The sequence below is a fragment of the Mesoplodon mirus genome (genome assembly GCF_964341445.2).
Source record: "Mesoplodon mirus genome assembly, chromosome: 5".
In the NCBI taxonomy this organism is placed as follows: Eukaryota; Metazoa; Chordata; class Mammalia; order Artiodactyla; family Ziphiidae; genus Mesoplodon; species Mesoplodon mirus.
Window position 1 is genome coordinate 155,003,597 of NC_138980.1, and position 17,921 is coordinate 155,021,517.

Genomic DNA, 17,921 nt, shown 5'->3' on the forward strand with positions numbered 1-17,921 from the left:
AGTCACCCTGTTCTAAGTGAGGATTGGCACTCGAGAGTGGGACAGTCCCTAGTTAAGAGGAAGGCACATGACTTGGAGGAGATGCAGTTAGACTCCTGGGCAGCAAATTTTGATTCTATTCCTTGCTGAGTGGGGAACATGGATAAGCTAATTTAAGCCACAGTTTCATCATCTGTAACATAGAGAATGATACTAATCGCACCCACCTCCCAGGATTATTGTGAGGATGCAGTGCGAAAAAGATGTGTAGAGCACGTAGCACAGCCTTGTGTACATAGTGAGCCCTGATAATGGTCTCTATTATTCTAATTCTCCTCTCCTTCTTTCTTCCGTTGCTCCCTTTTGCCCTCCCCACCCTTCCATTTTTTCTCCACCTTTTCTTTCACTCTTTTCTGCTTTTTTTTCCTTTCTGAAATAAATGAATCATTGCATTGCCTGAAGCAGAATGCCCCTGCCTCCTGTCTCTTGCCACTGAAGCAGGGAGGTGTGGTCGAAGCACTGTTTCAGAACCCTGTGGACCATGTCGAGGGGCTGCTTTCATTTTGTCTTCTTTGTGCTGTGAGGGAGAGTGGGACTCGGTTATCTTTGTTCATCATGATGGTTCTGGCCGTCGGTTTCTTGCAATTCACTGGTTTTGGTAGAAGCTGGACATGGTGACATAGGCTTCTTCTTGACTTGATCCCAAGGAAGTGAGGATGGACTGCCCCTGGGCAGCAGGGTTCAATGTCAGGGTTCCGGGTTGGAATGGAACCAGAGGGGGCAGGGTGCTGTTTGTAGTTCCAGGGCCAAGCAGCAGGTCTTGGTACAGGAGAGGCTCATTCTTGCCACCTTCCTTGCAGTCTGGGGACCTGGAGAAGGGGAGCCCAGGGGCATCACACACACCGATGTTCCCAGCCAGGCATCTGAATGACGACTCTCCTCTGAAAGTTTTTGGGCTGATGCCTACATGCTCGGAGGGCCAGTTGGGGCCCTGCATACCCCCTCCGAGCCTCTGCTTCTCAGACTCCTCTAGCTGTGGAGGAAGAGGATCTTGCAGAAAGCCTTCTGCTTCGTCTCTAGCTTGAATGCCATCCACCTTATGAATCTGGCAGTCCAGGAAACTTTCAGGATTGAAACTCACATTCAAATTCTGCACCAAAAAAACAAAACAAAACAAAAAAACAAAAGAGAGGCATTAAGACTGCACCAGAGAGACATATCAGCAAATGTTCTGTTCAGGAAAAGAGCTCAAGAACTTTCCAACAGGGGTTTACCAGGGTATGTCAGAGAATTACCCACATGTTCTAGTTGACTCTTTGCCTCTGGAGGTGCTGTGATACTTCAGGGTCTGAAGTATCCCTGGGGAAGTCTGGGAAATTCTGAGACTTGTATCTCATTTTAGTTTCCCACCTCCAGGAACCTGCAGCTGGCATCTTATAAGGGACCCTAGTTATGTTATACACAAAAGACGGACACTTGAGGTCCAGCCATTCCTCATCCTGCAATATCATTCTTGGCTGCTGGGATGCCTCTGACATAGTGATGGAAGCACCAGAAGCACTCACTTTTTTTGGTTTCTTGCACAGTTGTTCCAGAGTCTTCTTATGATCAGGGAGACTGGGCCATATGATAGGCTTAATTCTGAAATAAAAGGACATTGAAGATGAAATGAATGGTGGAGGGAGCAGGCACAATAGACCTTCCCACTTACTCTGAGCCAGCAGTCAGAAGAGCAGACTTCTAGCCTTGGCTCTGCCACAACTAGGTGGATGATCTTGGACAAGTGACTTGCTTTCTCTGGGCCTCAGAGTCCCACCAGTCCATGGAGGGGTTGGACCAGAGACCATTGTCAGTGATCTACTCTGTGAAACAGACAACAATGATCCACCCCTGGCAAAGAGCCCTGGAGAAAAGGAGCAATAAGTCTTGGCAATGATGTAGCTATGAAACTAAAGTCTGATTTGTTCAGCTACCCCCAAAATAGGCTTTGTCATCTTTCTTTTCTCTTCATTGGCAGCAACTCCTCTGCTGTGATTTTGGTGGAAGTGAGACCTACTTTTCAAAGTTACACAGGGAAATTGCTTTAGGGTGGTACTTTAGAAACTGGAGTATCTTGGGGGGGGCGGGTATGTGACCCTGTGCTGAGGGCATCTTCCTAAAACATTAATAACTCGACTGATGTGTGTCTGAATGATGAAACAAGCGTGGCCCTAACATGGGGTAGAATGCAAAAGTCTCATGAATTTGTGTGCTGAAAGCTAAGACTTCAAAAACATTCTTCATTTCCCATGGGTCCCTCCAGCTGCCCAGGCATTCTGGAGGGATGGCTCTTACCCACTGAGGACACTTGGGAGGAAAGGTTTGTGGGGAGGATTTGCCCTATCTTCAGTTTATATAGTTTTACCTCTTGTGAAATTAACTATGGAAATTCACCAGTGCCTGAGGATGAGGAGGGATATAGGGCACTGCAATTCCTGAAATGCCTTATTCCCCTTTGTAGTTTTCTCATCAATAAACAGGACTAGAGCTCTGACTGTCTGGAATCCCACATAAACACTCTCTTGATTAGTTAAAGAAATTCACCTTTTTTCCCACAACACACAGGCCAGAACGACCATCAGAGCCACAGAGAAGAAACTCAGAATGCTGATAATTAGTAAAACAGGATCCATCTCCCCTGGAAGGCAAGGATAGATCTTGGTTAGCAATCATGAAGCGTGCCGTGGGGGAGACTTTCAGGATGCTTCGAATTTATTTAGTAACTTGGGCCCATTTGTTATTTCTTGAAAGTTGCTTTTCAGTAAACAGGATGATGTACTAGCTTTTATGGGGGAATTTGGGCTTCAGTAAGTGACACTGTTGCTGAAACAGCCTCTGTTCACCGGTGCTGAATAGGAACGTGGAGACAGAGTTTTGGGTGAAATAGAAAAGAGTAGCTTTTATTGCTTTACCAAGCAAATGGAGCTACAGCGGGCTAATGCCCTCACGACTACGTGACCCACCCTGGAGGGGGTAGTGAGGAGTCTTATAGTGTTTAAGGAGCAGGGTGTAGTCAGCTTGTGGACATTCTTTTGATTGGTTGGTGGGGAGGAAATGGGGAGTCAGCATCATCAACCTGGTTCAAACCAGTCTAGGGTCTACGTTCTTGTGGTCAGCAGTTTTCATCTGGTAGGGGTGTGCTTCCTGTTAAAAACAACTTAGGAATGTGTGTCAGGCCTTTATCTGTATCTCTCAGGGAGCCATGAGTTCAGTGGCAGATGTGGCGGATTTATAATCTAGAAATTGTTACCAGTTCCCCAGCCCAATAGCTATTCTTTGTTTCTATGCCTTCACATTTCTCAATCATTAACTCTTGAGTCAGCCTTTCACTTCAAAAGACAAGGACACAGGAGCTTGTACACGGTTTCAGCACCGACTTAGGTGACCAGGTCCAGAACATCTGTCACTTGGAATTTAAAAGTGACCTAACATTAAAGACAGCTTCCACCACCAAGAGAGAGAAGCTGAGCAGGGGGATGATGGGAGATGCTCTACCCTGCAGGCTCAGCAATTCCTAGGGTAAGGACGGGAGGCTGGTGCAGCAGAGCTGTTCCGCACATCCCCCAAAGGGAAGGTATATGTGAGGTGCTCTGGGTCCCCAGTGGTCTGCCTGAGCTGTGCTCTTTGGTTCTCCTGGTTGTTCTCAGTTCCTAGACCCCCAGGATATCTTCATTATTCTAGAAAAGGAGACACGGGAAAGCCACACCAGCCTACCCATCTGCCACCCTCTATGGTATTCCCTAGAGGAACTTGGCGGGACCGGCCATTGGGATCCCAGTCTGAACTGGTAAACTAGAGGTGGTGGGTGGGAAGTTTGTTCAGAACTAGTGGCTCCCAGGAGTGCCCAGGGCAGTAGAGTCCAGACAACCTACGTCAGCTGATCAGTGACTAAGAGTCCTACTCCCACCCCTACTTCGTTCTTCACAAAAGGGGCAAAGATGGCAGGTCATTTTGCAAAGAAAGTGTAAGAATGCCCTCTGGGGAGTCCTAACTTGTGGGTTTGTTTCATCTCTCTGGCTCTCACTGTCGCTCACAGACTTTGACATGCAAAGCACTACGGGGGGAACAGACTCCAGTCACTTCTCACCTGGGCCATTGGTCTCTGGAGTTCTGAAGTGGAAACTTGGACTCCATTCACTCCAGAAGCCTTCAAAATAGTTGGTGTGAGGGATGGACCGAACTTTAATCTCATACATTGCATTGGGTTGTAGTTGTCTCTGTAGGAGCATCAACTTTGTACTGGATAAATTCATGTGCTGAAGAGCAAAAAAAGGCCACTATATTTTTAAGGTGGAAAAAGAGGCGGTGCTCACATCTCCCAAATCATTTCAAGTTGAGTGTCTTTAGTCATGTGGGCACTCTCTCGAGGTTCTCTCATATTTGTTAGAAAAAGGAGCTCTGACATGGAGGGGTTGGAAGCAGAATTGGGGCAGAGTGTGAGCTCACAAACAATGCTGCAAGTGGTCAAGGAGGACAGTGATAAAATGGGTCTTTATCTTTATTCAGGTGAGTTAGGTTCTCCCAGTCAGGGAGGGTATAAATCACTCCCAGGCTCCCGCCTTCCTTTCCACACTCTAATCTCTTCTTTTTCTTTCCCTCCCATTTCATATCCCACGAGAGATGAAAGGGAATGGTAAGGTTAGTGAGCAAGACTCATTTTCCTCTGGAAAGATATAATTCTACATCATGAATAGCAATATAGAGACATAATCTCTCCAATAATGTGTGTCATCCTTAGGAGGAAAAAGTACTCTATCAATTTGACGGGTAAAAAGTAATACCTATGGTTATGTACATTTAGATTTATTTGATTATTAGTTTTTTATACTTATTGAAATTATATATTTCCTATTTTGTGAGACATTTCCAACTTTCTTGCTAAGTTTTCTATTGTCATATTTGTCCTTTTCTTAATGATTCATAAGACCTCTTTATACTTTAAGAATATTAACCAACTGTCAGTTGTATGTGTGGTAATTTAAGCCTAATTTCTAATTTGCCTTATGATTTTGATTATTGTGTATGCTGACATTTACAAACCTTTATTTTTATGTAGTCACATATTTCCATCTTTTGCTTTCTTTTACTGTTTTTATGTTTAGAATGTTCTTCCTCATCTCAAGATTATATAAACATTTACCTGTAAGTGTTTTAGCCTGTTTAGAGTTTCACTTTAACATAATTTCCTTAAAACATCTTCTATTTTAATTTTTTTTGTTACATAGAGCAAGTTAAACTTTAAACTTAATTTTCCCCAGTAAACTGATTGTCTTGGTACCATTTATTCAAAATCCTTCCTTGCTCTGCTTTTCCACTGATGCAATTTTCAGATAAAGACTGGAAGAAGGCAAGATCAAGGTAACCTACTAGTGTGTGTGTGTGTGTGTGTGTGTGTGTGTGCGCGCGCGCCTGTCTGTCAGTGGGGATAGAAGGAGGTTTGGCGTGGGCGTTATACTTATGTAAGTAGTGTAAGGCAGCAAATTGCAAACACACAAGACTGATCGTGGACTCAGAAAAGAGAACAGTATGGATAAGGAGAATCTCTTTTCCCCTTGAGAAAGCAACTGTTATCCATTTTCTGTTTGTGTGGTACAAAAAGGATGAAAGTTAATCCAGTGACTTCAGAGGAACCTGAAACCCTGGGACGTTCTAATTTTCTCCCACCTTCTCCCCGAAACAGATTGTGAGGACAGCCAGACCATTCAAAACGCAGCGACTCATGGGGTCTAACCATCCAGATTATGAAGGGTAAAAATCAAGCTGTTACTTCAAGGATTTAAGAACTCAGGCTTAAAAAAAATGAAGAAAAATATTCCACCTCCTCTCCTACTTACTTCAGGCTGTTCCCACAACTCCAATAAACCAGACCGTGGTTACAGCTTGGTGACTTTTTTTTTTTTTTTGCTTGATTTGCCTGTGAGAGTTGCACTAAATGTGATTATTTTTCAGGCCCCCTGATAATGAGGATGGATTTGATCTCAATCTATAATGGTTAGTCCAACTACTTCATTTAGAAACTATATAAAGACAAAAAATAGGGCAAGAAAAAAATGAGAGCTAGGACAAGGAAGGAGACAGAGGAGATCCAGGTTTTGCGAGGCCTAAACATTTTACACTTTGGAGAACTTCTCTTAGTAAAAGGCACATTTTGAACACAAAATTGCTAGGGACCCTCCCCAGGTAAATGTACCTTTGAGACTATAAAATAAGTAGCATTAAGAAGTTTCTATTTTACAGTTTTATATATTTTAATCTCTCTATATAACTTATTTATTAAGATATTTTTATATACATCTTCATAAATTTTATAATGTATAAATGTAGTTGACCTACATACCATCCAATCATTTTCATTTTTTTCCTGATGGTAGGCTACCTCATGCATTAATTCTTTCACATACTTCTTTTGTAAGTGCGATGTATTAAATGTCACCACAAAGTCATTTGCTCCCTTGCGATAGACAACTCTTATGTCAAAAGGAGCCTCAGGTTTAACTGAAAAGGAAAAAGAAATGAGGTCATTCTATAGGGTAGTCAAGGAAATAATTATAATTTTTAAAGTTCATCTACTCTGAAAATCACATTCCTTTTCTGGGTCAGTAAAAACCATTTATTCTTCTTCCCGGTTCAAAGCCTGACTACATTTCCCAGCCTCACTTGCAGTTGGGTGTGTTCTTGTGAAGGATGTGGGCGGAAGTGATGTGTACCACCTCCCATCCTGGCCCAGAAACCCCACATGTGTGACCCCATGCTCAGTCCCCTTCTGCCACTTGGAGCCATAAGTTGAAGAGAGTGGAGCCCCAGGATGGAGGAGCCCTGAATGTTGCTTGAAGGAGCACCACCCACAGGTTAGAAACACCCATTTTGGCTCTTACATGAGCAAGAAGTAAACTTATGGTGTTGGAGATATATGTTTTAGGGCGTATTGGTTACAGTAGCTAGTGCTAATTTTATGCAAAAACATATTCTCTTCCCCTTTTGAGTACTAGAGGACTTGTTACTAACTAGCCCCAAAGCAGGAGAATTTGAACTTTGAGTCTTCGTTATTCTGATAAAACTGGGGGCCTTACACCTCATCTCAGTTACATGGAAACTGGGGATCTGCATCCTGGCCCTGGCTCGTAACTTCTGGTGTGACTGCAGGTTGCCTGCTCCTTCAGTCTTGTTTGCATTAGCTCTAAACTCCTCTCTGGCTTCTTCCTCCTGTCTACCTGCCTAGGATCAGAGGCACCATATATGAAATACTGTGTGGGGGAGAGAGGTATTATTTCAGGCAGAACAAACCCGGAGAAAGGTACTGAAATCTTAGGAGCACACGTGTGTCAGGCCACCTCCCACCCTTGACTTGGGGCTTCGCTGTCTTGGCCTCTTTGCTGTTCTCTCACTAAAGCCTGGGAACTCAGTTGTCTAGGGATGGGGCAGCCACTTGTTTGCATGGCTGATCTCAGACAGAGATTGGGAGATGCATAGGTTAAAATCTAACCTAAACCTATTGTTAATGAAGGAGTGTGTGTTCATCACAACTTCACGCAGTAGACTGAGCTGGATTCCAGGCTATATGATCTGGGCTTTAAGACTGAATTGCTGACCCAGTAAAATGAGCTCATGTGGTGAAGTTTGGCCCCCTTGTCATAATCACTTGCTCGTAGTTGTGGCTACCTAAATGTCTCCTGCCTTGATTCCCCCAGAGGTACTGAAAAAGAAGAAGTGGTTCTTTCTTTACCCTTGGATGTCTTCTGCAAGGGGAAGTTTACCCTTTTTTACCCTTAGATGCACTATAAACAGGGAAGATACCCCAAAGGGAAGCAGGAGGAAAGGTAGTGGGTGTAGAGAAACAGACCAACAGAGAAGACTATCAGTCCTTTGACACCAGCCAAGCCAGTTTCTACCTGCCATTCAAGGAAACGATTAAGATTCACATTCTCAACAAAACCTTTGAGACTGAATCCCTTGCTACATCCCCATCTCCCAAGGCCTCTCAATAATGGAAGAATTAAGGGAAGAACAGACTAATGTTGATTACATACTTACTAAGTGCCAAGCGCTTAAGTTACGCCATCTTGCATCAACACTCACTCATTGCCAGTATACTGATGAGGAAACTGAGTCTGAGAGGTTAATTAGCTAAGTTCAGCCCCCATAGGATGAGTTAATAAGATGTAAGTCCAATTCTGTCTGATCCTGAGTCTCACTCTCCTTCATTTATTTATTTTTTTAAAAATTAATTTATTTATACAGTAGGTCCTTGTTGGTTATCTGTTTTAAATATAGCAGTGTGTACATGTCAATCCCAAACTCCCAATCTATCCCTCTCCCGTCCCCTTCCCCTCTGATAACCATAAGTTCATTCTCTAATTTTATTCTGTGAGTCTGTTTCTGGTTTGTAAATAAGTTCATTTGTATGGAGAACAGTATGGAGGTTCCTTAAAAAACTAAAAACAGAGCTACCATATGATCCAGCAATCCCACTCCTGGGCATATGTCTGGAGAAAAACATGCTTCAAAAGGATACATGCACCTCAATGTTCATTGTAGCACTGTTTACAGTAGCCAAGACATGGAAGCAACCTAACTGTTCGTTGACAGAGGAGTGGATAAAGAAGATGTGCTATATATATATACACAATGGAATATTACTCAGCTATTAAAAAGAGTGAAATAATGCCATTTGCAGAAACATGGATGGACATGGAGATGATCATACTAACTGAAGTAAGCCAGACAGAGAAAGACAAATATCATATGATATCACTTATATGCAGAATCTAAAAAATAATGATAAAAATGGACTCTCTCTCCTTCATTGAGCTTTTGTTTCTGTGCTCAGCTCTCTCCCACTGGCTTGTTCAGGCTCTCCCCACACAGGTCTGCTTCTAAACCCAATGGTATATTTGAGCAAATTAGAAAAAAGTGCTCATTCCTCAAGCAACATCTTAAAAAGTTAATTTATTCTTGGCACAACGTGAACTATTATATGAATTTACCCTGACAAGAAAAGGGGGGAGACAGAAGCTGCCCCTCCAGCCTTACTGGGGACCCACACCTTAAGAAGGAATTGTGAGTGAGGGGACTGGTGGCTGCAGGGGACCTCTGGCTCTGGGGTTTAATCAGCAGCATCCAATTTCAATTTAGTTAAATGACAGTTCTATTAATGAACGGTAGCATCAGGAACCAGAAGACGATGCTACTGGGAGACATGTCTCCACCACCGCTCATCCTGCTTGCCCAGGCGTGCTTTCAAAGCCCCGAGGTGCTCACAGCACCCCTTTGTAGACCTATGCTACCAGCAGAGTGCACACTCTATCTCTCCTCTGGTCCCTCAGAGGAGGCAGCCGGTCAGGTTTTCCATCTGCTGGGTGGTACAGAATGTGGACTTTGAAGAGCACTGGGCATATGAGATCTGGAGAGTCTGACGGGGCAGACTGCCACCAAGAGCCTGTGGGTGTGCCCTGAGTGTTCACATGCTCACATACTAAGATGCATGTGGGCCCTCTGTGCTGGGGTGGGTTTTTCTAAGAAGGGGCTCTCCCCTGGGGCTTCAGGACTCTGTCACAAGACTGAGTCTCTGCCCTCTCTGCCTGCTCTCCGAGAGTAAATACATATTTGCAATGTAAATGATGAACTTCTAGATGTAGTGCCCTGTGCACAAACTGAACATCCATCCATAGCAGCCTAGTTTCCAAATGAACAAAACTCAGCTTGCTTGTGTCCCAATACTCAGAGATATCCTGTCGTGCCACCGCCCCTAAGCACTCACACTGGTTGTGACTAATGTCTCTTTTCTACTCTACCTCTGCTTTTTCTACAAGATGACTGTTCAAACATGGAACTTCTGCTTTTCCCCTTTACTATATTAGTGGTACAAAACTGAGACTAGATTCCAAGTTTCTCTGTCATCTCTAATGAGTATTGCTCTCTTACCTTTAAATTTCTTTTAGGAGGGTGAAGGGAGGGGGTTGAGAAGAGGGAGAGACAGAGCCATAGTGTTTTAAACCAGAAAGAGAATGCACCTCTTCAATCACTTTGAACAGTTTTCTCCCTACATATATTGTTTCACTTGTAAATCTCCATAGGTAGAATGAATACAAGAAGTTAGGATTCCATTGCACTGATATATCATAACTGGCTTAGACATTCCCCTCTACCAGGATATCTCTGAGGTTTTGAAAAAGAACCTTATTTGCCTCAGTGTGATAAATCTGTAAGTAATGGGAAAACTTTTTGTGTCTATATTCCCAATCTTTCTGATCATTTTATTTGCTTGGCAACCGAATGGTGAATTGGTAATTAATACTGACTTACAACCTGATAATTGAATGGATTTACTGAAATCCATGATTCATATTATTATGTATATGGATATTATATAGAACCAAGGGAAACATATAGATAAATGTAGCAATTCAAATTGTACTTTTTTGGGAATATAATAATTATCACTTTTTCTGGCCAAGTGTAATATGTATATTCTACATACATATTACACTTAATATGTATATTCTAGGCCAAATCAGATATGACTATGCATCACTCCTCAATAGTAAATCTCCTAAGAAGGTGTGATGGTAATTTCATGTGTCAACTTGGCTAGGCTATGGTCCCCAGTTGTTTGGCTAAACACTAATCTAAAGTTATTTTATTTTTAAAGACATGACTAACAATTAAATCAGGAGACTTTGAGTAAAATAATTACTCTCTAAAATGTGCTAGGCCTCATTCAATCAGTTGAAGGCCTTAAAAGCAATCACTGAGATTCCCTGAAGAAGAAGCAATTTTGTCTTAAGAATGCGACATAGAAATGCTGCTTGAGTTTCCAGACTGCCTGGTCTGTCCTCTGGAATTTGGACTCAAAACCACTATATCCACTCTCACCTGAATTTCTAGCCTTCTGGCTTGCCCTACAGATTTCAGACTTGCCAGCCCCTAAAATCATGACAGTCAATTCCTTAAAATGAATCTCTTTATCTCTATCTATCTATCTATCATCTATGTATCTATGTATATCTATTTATCCTATTGGTTCTGTTCCTCTGGAGAACTCTAATACAGAAGACATATTTACTTTTAAAAATAACTTGATAATTTTGCTAAATACACTCACAGGTAGGTATGTGGGGAGAAGAGTACAAGGAATTCAGGAAAAGGTAAGGTGAGGAAGGAAAAGACATGTGTGGGTGAAGTACAGGAGGCCCAGCTCCAGTTAGACACTTCACACAGATGAACACTTCCTGCAATCTGTAAGTGTCAATCACCCTTTTTCATAGCTCAGTTTGAAGACCCTCAGAGTTCTCTCACAGTAAGAATAAATAGCATAAGCTTCAAACTTTCATTTCTCTTAAGAAATTATATGCATTAGAGAATTTGATATTTTCTATTGTAAATAGTTTTCATGATTTGTCTACTTTAATATACAGAAAGTTCAGACACAGATATCTGTCTTCCGATATCTGAAAAATAGCGACATACCCCATATACAACTTCTTACCTATTTTGACTATGTTCATGTTTTTGCAAGTCATGCTTTTTCTTCCAAGCTTCACACATATTTTACTGTCTCCAATCAGTAAGAATTTCTTTGTCTTGATGAGATACACCCCTTGCAGTTTATTAAAACTCAGGCAATCTACCTCCAAAAGAGCTCCACTGTAGAAACAAAAAAGGAATTGGTCTTAATTCAAGCAGGAGTTTCTGTATAGAAGGAATAGCATCACATCCACTTTTCATTTGTGTGGCTTTAAATCTGTCCATAGGGTAGATGCATATTTTTCTTTTTTTTTTATTTTTTTTGCTGTATGCGGGCCTCTCACTGTTGTGGCCTCTCCCGTTGCGGAGAACAGGCTCCAGACGCGCAGGCTCAGAGGCCATGGCCCATGGGCCTAGCCGCTCCACCGTACGTGGGATACCCCAGGCCGGGGCACGAACCCGCGTCCCCTGCATCGGCAGGCGGACCCTCAACCACTGCGTCACCAGGGAAGCCCTTAGATACATATTTGAGAGAGACAGAGAATTAAAATAAAATAGCTTTTTGCTGCCATTATAATCAGCATTGATTTACTCAGGCATTAGATGCAATTGAACCTGAAATAGTCAAAGCATGTTCATGAAAATAATGGAAAATTCTTATCTTGTAATAACGGATTATTAGAAGATAAGTTATTTCTTTAGGCGGGAAGGTAATTTCTTTTTTTCATATCCTGCAGGAATAAATTGAAAAAATAAAGCCTGTAAAGAAATATTGACCAAAAAAGGGTTAAAGGAAATAATAAAATAGTCTAAAGGATTATATACATAAAACCGTATACACTTAATGGGTAATTTGGGAATTTTCATAGGTAATTTTGGCCGAGTTCCACTTTTAACTCATCAACAGACTTTAAAATCAACCCTTCTCCCCATGTTCCTTAGCTTAAATGTTCTAGGAATTGAAATCTGTCACTTCTGTGACCTCTTATTCCCAATTAAAATCAGGCTTTCAGGAAACTGAAGAAAAGAGAATATTGCCTACTATGCGACCACATCAAAAGCTCCAAATTGTACTCTTTTAAAAAATTCCTATTTTAAAAAGAAAGTATGTTTAGTTCCAGTAGTGGCACAGTAGCTTATATCACACTAACCATCAACATATAACTACTAAAAACTTTGAGCAAGCTATTTTTGAAAATACTATTTAAAAGCACTGGAGAAGAACCAAAAGCAGGCAGACACTAGGGGAAGTTAATTCTTTAGGAAACGGTGGATTAGATCCTTGTTTCTAGGTTGTTTGTTTTGTTTTGTTTTATCTGAAGGCACTTCTCAGGTCACATTATTATGGGCATTTAGAATCTAACTGAAGGCCACAGTTATACTGTCTTGAGAAGTTAGAGGACAGAGTTTCGGTTGGCCTGAGTGGCTGGGTATTTTTAAGGGAGAAAAGCCTAGAAATGAGGAAACTTTAGACACAGAAGACACTAAGTGTGCATATAAACTCTGCTTAAATTATTATATGCCCCCTTAATTATGCAGATGTGGAGGAAAATCCCAGGAAACCATGGCAATAGTTAGATGGTTTTAGAAGGAACTAAGAAGATATGTTTGGTGCTGCCTCAAAAGAAGAATTTGGAGATTAATCCAGCCAAGTTAACTGAGTAACAGAGTTAAAATTAACACTTGCCAGAGGAAGTTATCAGAATCCAATCAATCAATCAATCAATCAATAAACAAAGCACCCTATTATCGATAGTGTCCTTCCTACATTCAAAAGCTACTACAAAAGAGCAGAAATAGAAAAATGTGACAAATAGTGAAGATAAAAAGCAGTCCATGGAAACTGAGGCCAAGAAGACCTGGATGTTGGAACTAGCAGAAAAGAACTTTTCAAAAGCTTTTGTAAATATGTTTTAAAAATATGGTCACAATTATTGAATGAATGCAGAATCTTAGTGGAGAAGTGGAAACTATAAGAGAGAACAAAATGGAAATACTATAACTGACAAGTACAAATTTAAAAATTTTAAAAATGTATGGGATGGACTTAATAGCAGATAGAAGAAGGCAGAAGAAAAGGTTGGTGAAGCTGAAGATAGATCAGTAGAAAGTATTTAATCTAAAACAACAGAAAGAAAGTCTTATTGACCTGTGGGACAATATCAAGGGGATAAATAAATATGTAATTAGAGTTCCAGAACAAAAAGAAAGAATTTGGCTAAAAAATATTTAAAGAAATAATGTTTGCTCAAATTTCCCAAATGTAGCAAAAAATATCAACTTTTAGGTTTAAAAAACTCAGCCAATCCAAGCAGGATAAATACAAAGGAAACCACACCTAGGTACATCATAGTCAAATGGCTGAAAAGCAAAGGCAAATAAGAAATCTTGAAAGCATCCAGAGAAAAATATCACTTCTCATCAGAAATTATGTGAACGAGAAGACATTGGAATAATATATTTAAAACTCTGGAAGGGGAAAAATATGTCCACTTTGAATCCTTACACTACAAAATATTCTTCAATAATGAAGGCAAAATAAGGATATTTCCAGCTATATAAAAATTGAGATAATTTGTTTTAGCAAGTACTTTAGACCAAAAGGAAATAATAATAGGTGGAATTTCAGATCTACAGGAAGCAATTAGGTTTACCAGAATAAATAAAAAAGCCAATACATATTTTCTTCTCTTAAATTCTTTAAAGATAAAGATTGTTTAAAGCAAATACTGTAACATTATTGTGGCATTAACAATATATGTAGGGACTTCCCTGGTGGCGCAGTGGTTAAGAATCTGCCTGCCAATTCAGGGGACAAAGATTGGGCTCTAGTCTGGGAAGATCCCACATGCTGTGGAGCAACTAAGCTCGTGAGCCACAACTACTGAGCCTGTGCTCTAGAGCCCGCGAGCCACAACTACTGAGCCTGCATGCCACAACTACTGAAGCCCACGTGCCTAGAGCCCATGCTCCACAACAAGAGAGGCCACTGCAATGAGAAGCCTGCACACCACAATGAAGAGTAGCCCCCGCTCTCCACAACTAGAGAAAGCCCACGTGCAGCAACGAAGACCCCATGCAGCAAAAAAAAAAAAAAACCCAAAAAACCAAAACCCAATATATGTGGATATAAAATATATGACAGTAGTACAAAGGGTAGAATGTGATAAGTACAACTATATTGTTGCAAGTTTCTTATATTTTACATGAAATAGTACATTAACTCTAAGCAAACTCTAAGAAACGGTTGAATATTGCAACAGTTAGAGTAATCTAAAAAGAGATAGTGCCCAAAAGTGAAAATAAGGAAGAAATTGAATGTTTCAATAGTTCCCTTTCTTTCAAAGAAGTTCAATTTATTATTAATAAGCTTTCCTACAAAGAAAACTTTATGCCCAGATTAAAGCTAGTGAATTCTATCGTATATATACAAAATAGTGCCACTCCTACACAAATTCTTTCAGAAAATAGAGGAGAAATGAACCCCTCCCAACTTATTTTATGAAGTTAGCTCAAATCTGGTACGGAAAGCTGGCAAAAATATTACAGAAAAGAAATTTACAAATTAATGTTCCTCAAGAAAATGTCAATACATTGATATTAACACATAATGACAAAGTGGGATGCATGCAGGAAATCAAGGTAGGTTCAACAATCAAAGATCAATCAATACAATTCACCACATGAACAGAATAAAAGGCATAAATAATCTGATCAACTCAAGTGATTAGAAAAAGCATATGACAAAATTCAACATCCATTTATGATAAAACTCTCAGCAGACACATCCTCAACCTGATAAAAGGCATTTACAAAAGGTCTATAGTTAATAACATACCTAATGGTGAACAAGTGAACGGTTTTCTCCTAAGGTAAGGACAAGGGAGGGATATCTATTTTTCACAGCTTTTATTCAACAGTGCACTGGAGGTTCCAGCCGGTGCATAAGGCAAGAGAAACAAATAAAAATCACCAGTTTGAAAAGAAAGAAAATAAGACTTTCTTTACTTGCAGACATGTTTGTTCACATGGAAAACTCTAAAGGTTCTCCAACACAATCACAGGAACGAATATAGTGAATTCACTAAGGTCGGTATACAAAAGTCAATTATATTTCTATAGACTAGCGTCCAAAAATTGGAAAATAAATTAAAAAAATAACAGCTCCACTTATGATAGCAATAAAAACAAAATGCTTAGAAATAAAATTAATAAAAGATGTTTAAGGCCTTTGCAATGGAAATTACAAAACATTCCTGAGAGGTATTAAAGGAGATCTAAATAAATAGAGAGCTACATTCATGGATTAGCAAACCCAGTGCTGAAAAATGGAAATTTCCCCCAAATCGGTGTATGTAATTTTAATCAAAATCTCAGCAGGATTTAAAGTAAATCAACAAGCTGATTCCAAAATTTATGTGGAAACTCAAAGAACTCAGAATAGTCAAAACAACTTTGAAAAAAGTAGAACAAATAAGGAGGACACAGAACACTTGATTTCAAACTTACTATAAAGTTATGATAATCAAGACAGCTTAGCACTGGCACAATGACAGAAATATTAATCAATGGAAAACATAGAGTGTTCAGAAAGAGACTCATACACATAAAGTTACTTGATTTTAAAACATGCACTCAATCAATTCAATGGAAATAAATCTTTTCAGCAAATTGTCCTGGAACAACTGAGCAAATGTGTGGAAAATATGAACCTCAATCTCACAAAAATTAATTGGGTATGGAGTATAACTCTAAATATAAAGATTAAAACTGTAAACTGTTTAGAAGAAAACATAAGAAAATATCCTCCTAGATTTGAGTGTAGACAGACAGTCATCACACAAAAAACACTAAACATAAAAGAGAAAAATGAAATACATTGGTCTTCATCAAAATGAAAACCTCCTGCTTATTAAAGTATGTCATTAATAAAATGAAATGGCAAGCTACAGACTAGCAGAAAATAGTTGTAGGACATATATCTAACATCAGAATTGTATCCAGAACATATAAAGAATTCACATCGATCAATAATAAAAGGACAAATAATTCAATGAAAAAAGACAAAAGACTTTAACAGATACTTGGCAAAAGAAGACATACAAATGGCCAACTGTACCTGAAAAGCTGGTCAACGTTATTTGTTATTTGAGAAATGTAAATAAAATCATGAGATACACTTTCAAAGCCAAATATTGGAAATCATGTGTAGCTTTCATACATCGCTGGTAGTAGAATGGTATAATCACTTTGGAAAACTTGTTGGGTAGTTTCTTACAAAGTTAAATACACACCTACTGTGTGATACAGAAATTCACTCTGAGGTATTTACCACAGAGAAATGAAAATATGTACCAACAAACTGATTTGTATAAGAATGTTAATAGTTACTTTAAAAAGAGTAGCCTCAAACTTGAAAAAACTCCAACGTCCATCAAGAAAGGATTAACAATTTGTGATATATTTGAACAGTGGAATTAACATGCAGCAACTAAAAAGATGAGCTATGAGATAAGCATCAACATAGATAAATCTCAAAAACATTTTGTTGTGTGAAAGAAGTCAAACAGAAAAGAGTGAGCAGTGTGTTATTTCATTTATGAGAACTATCAGAAACTGGCAAAACCAAAGGGTGATAGATTTCAGAACTGTGATTGCTCACAGGAGAAGAGGAAAGACTGGAAGGGGACGTGAGGCATCCTTCTAGGGTGAAAGAAAGGTTCTATATCTCAACTGAGGTGATAGCAACATGTCAAATGTTTCTCAAAACTCATTTAAGGGACTTCCCTCGTGGCGCAGTTGCTGAGAATCCACCTGCCAATTCAGGGGACATAGGTTTGATCCCTGGTCTGGGAAGATCCCACATGCTGCGGAGCAACTAAGACCGTGTGCCACAACTACTGAGCCTGCGCTCTAGAGCCTGCGAGCCACAACTACTGAAGCCCTCGTGCCTAGAGCCTGTGCTTCACAACGAGAAGCCACTGCAGTGAGAAGCCTGTGCACCGCAATGAAGAGTAGCTCCCGCTCGCCGCAACTAGAGAAAGCCTGCGCACAGCAATGAAGACCCAATGCAGTCAAAAAAAAAAAAACATTATAAAAAAAAAAGTTGACTAAAGAGTTGAAGTATTGGGCTTCCCTGGTGGCACAGTGGTTGAGAGTCCGCCTGCCGATGCAGGGGACACGGGTTCGTGCCCCGGTCTGGGAAGATCCCACATGCCGTGGAGCGGCTAGGCCCGTGAGCCATGGCCGCTGAGCATGCGCGTCCAGAGCCTGTGCTCAGCAACAGGAGAGGCCTGCATACCGCAAAAAAAAAAAAAAAAAAAAAGAGTTGAAGTATTTACAAAAATAAACCAAACTCACTTAATATCTGTACATTTTACCATAGGTAAACTTTGTCCCCCAAATCAATGGTAATCAAAAAAGAAAGTGAAATTAAATTA

At 40.2% G+C, this 17,921-nt stretch overlaps 1 protein-coding gene across 1 annotated transcript; it reads right to left on the bottom strand.

Moving 5' to 3' along the window:
• Window positions 1-325: 325 nt before the first annotated feature.
• On the bottom strand, window positions 326-11,607 carry IL7R (interleukin 7 receptor). Its single transcript, XM_082622028.1, has 6 exons — window positions 11,504-11,607; window positions 6,356-6,513; window positions 4,106-4,274; window positions 2,563-2,656; window positions 1,545-1,620; window positions 326-1,129 (listed from the first exon to the last, which is right to left on the bottom strand). Exons 1-6 carry the CDS (start codon window positions 11,535-11,537, stop codon window positions 626-628), a joined length of 1,035 nt encoding a protein of 344 aa, XP_082478154.1. The 5' UTR covers window positions 11,538-11,607; the 3' UTR covers window positions 326-625.
• Between the last annotated feature and the right edge of the window lie 6,314 nt (window positions 11,608-17,921).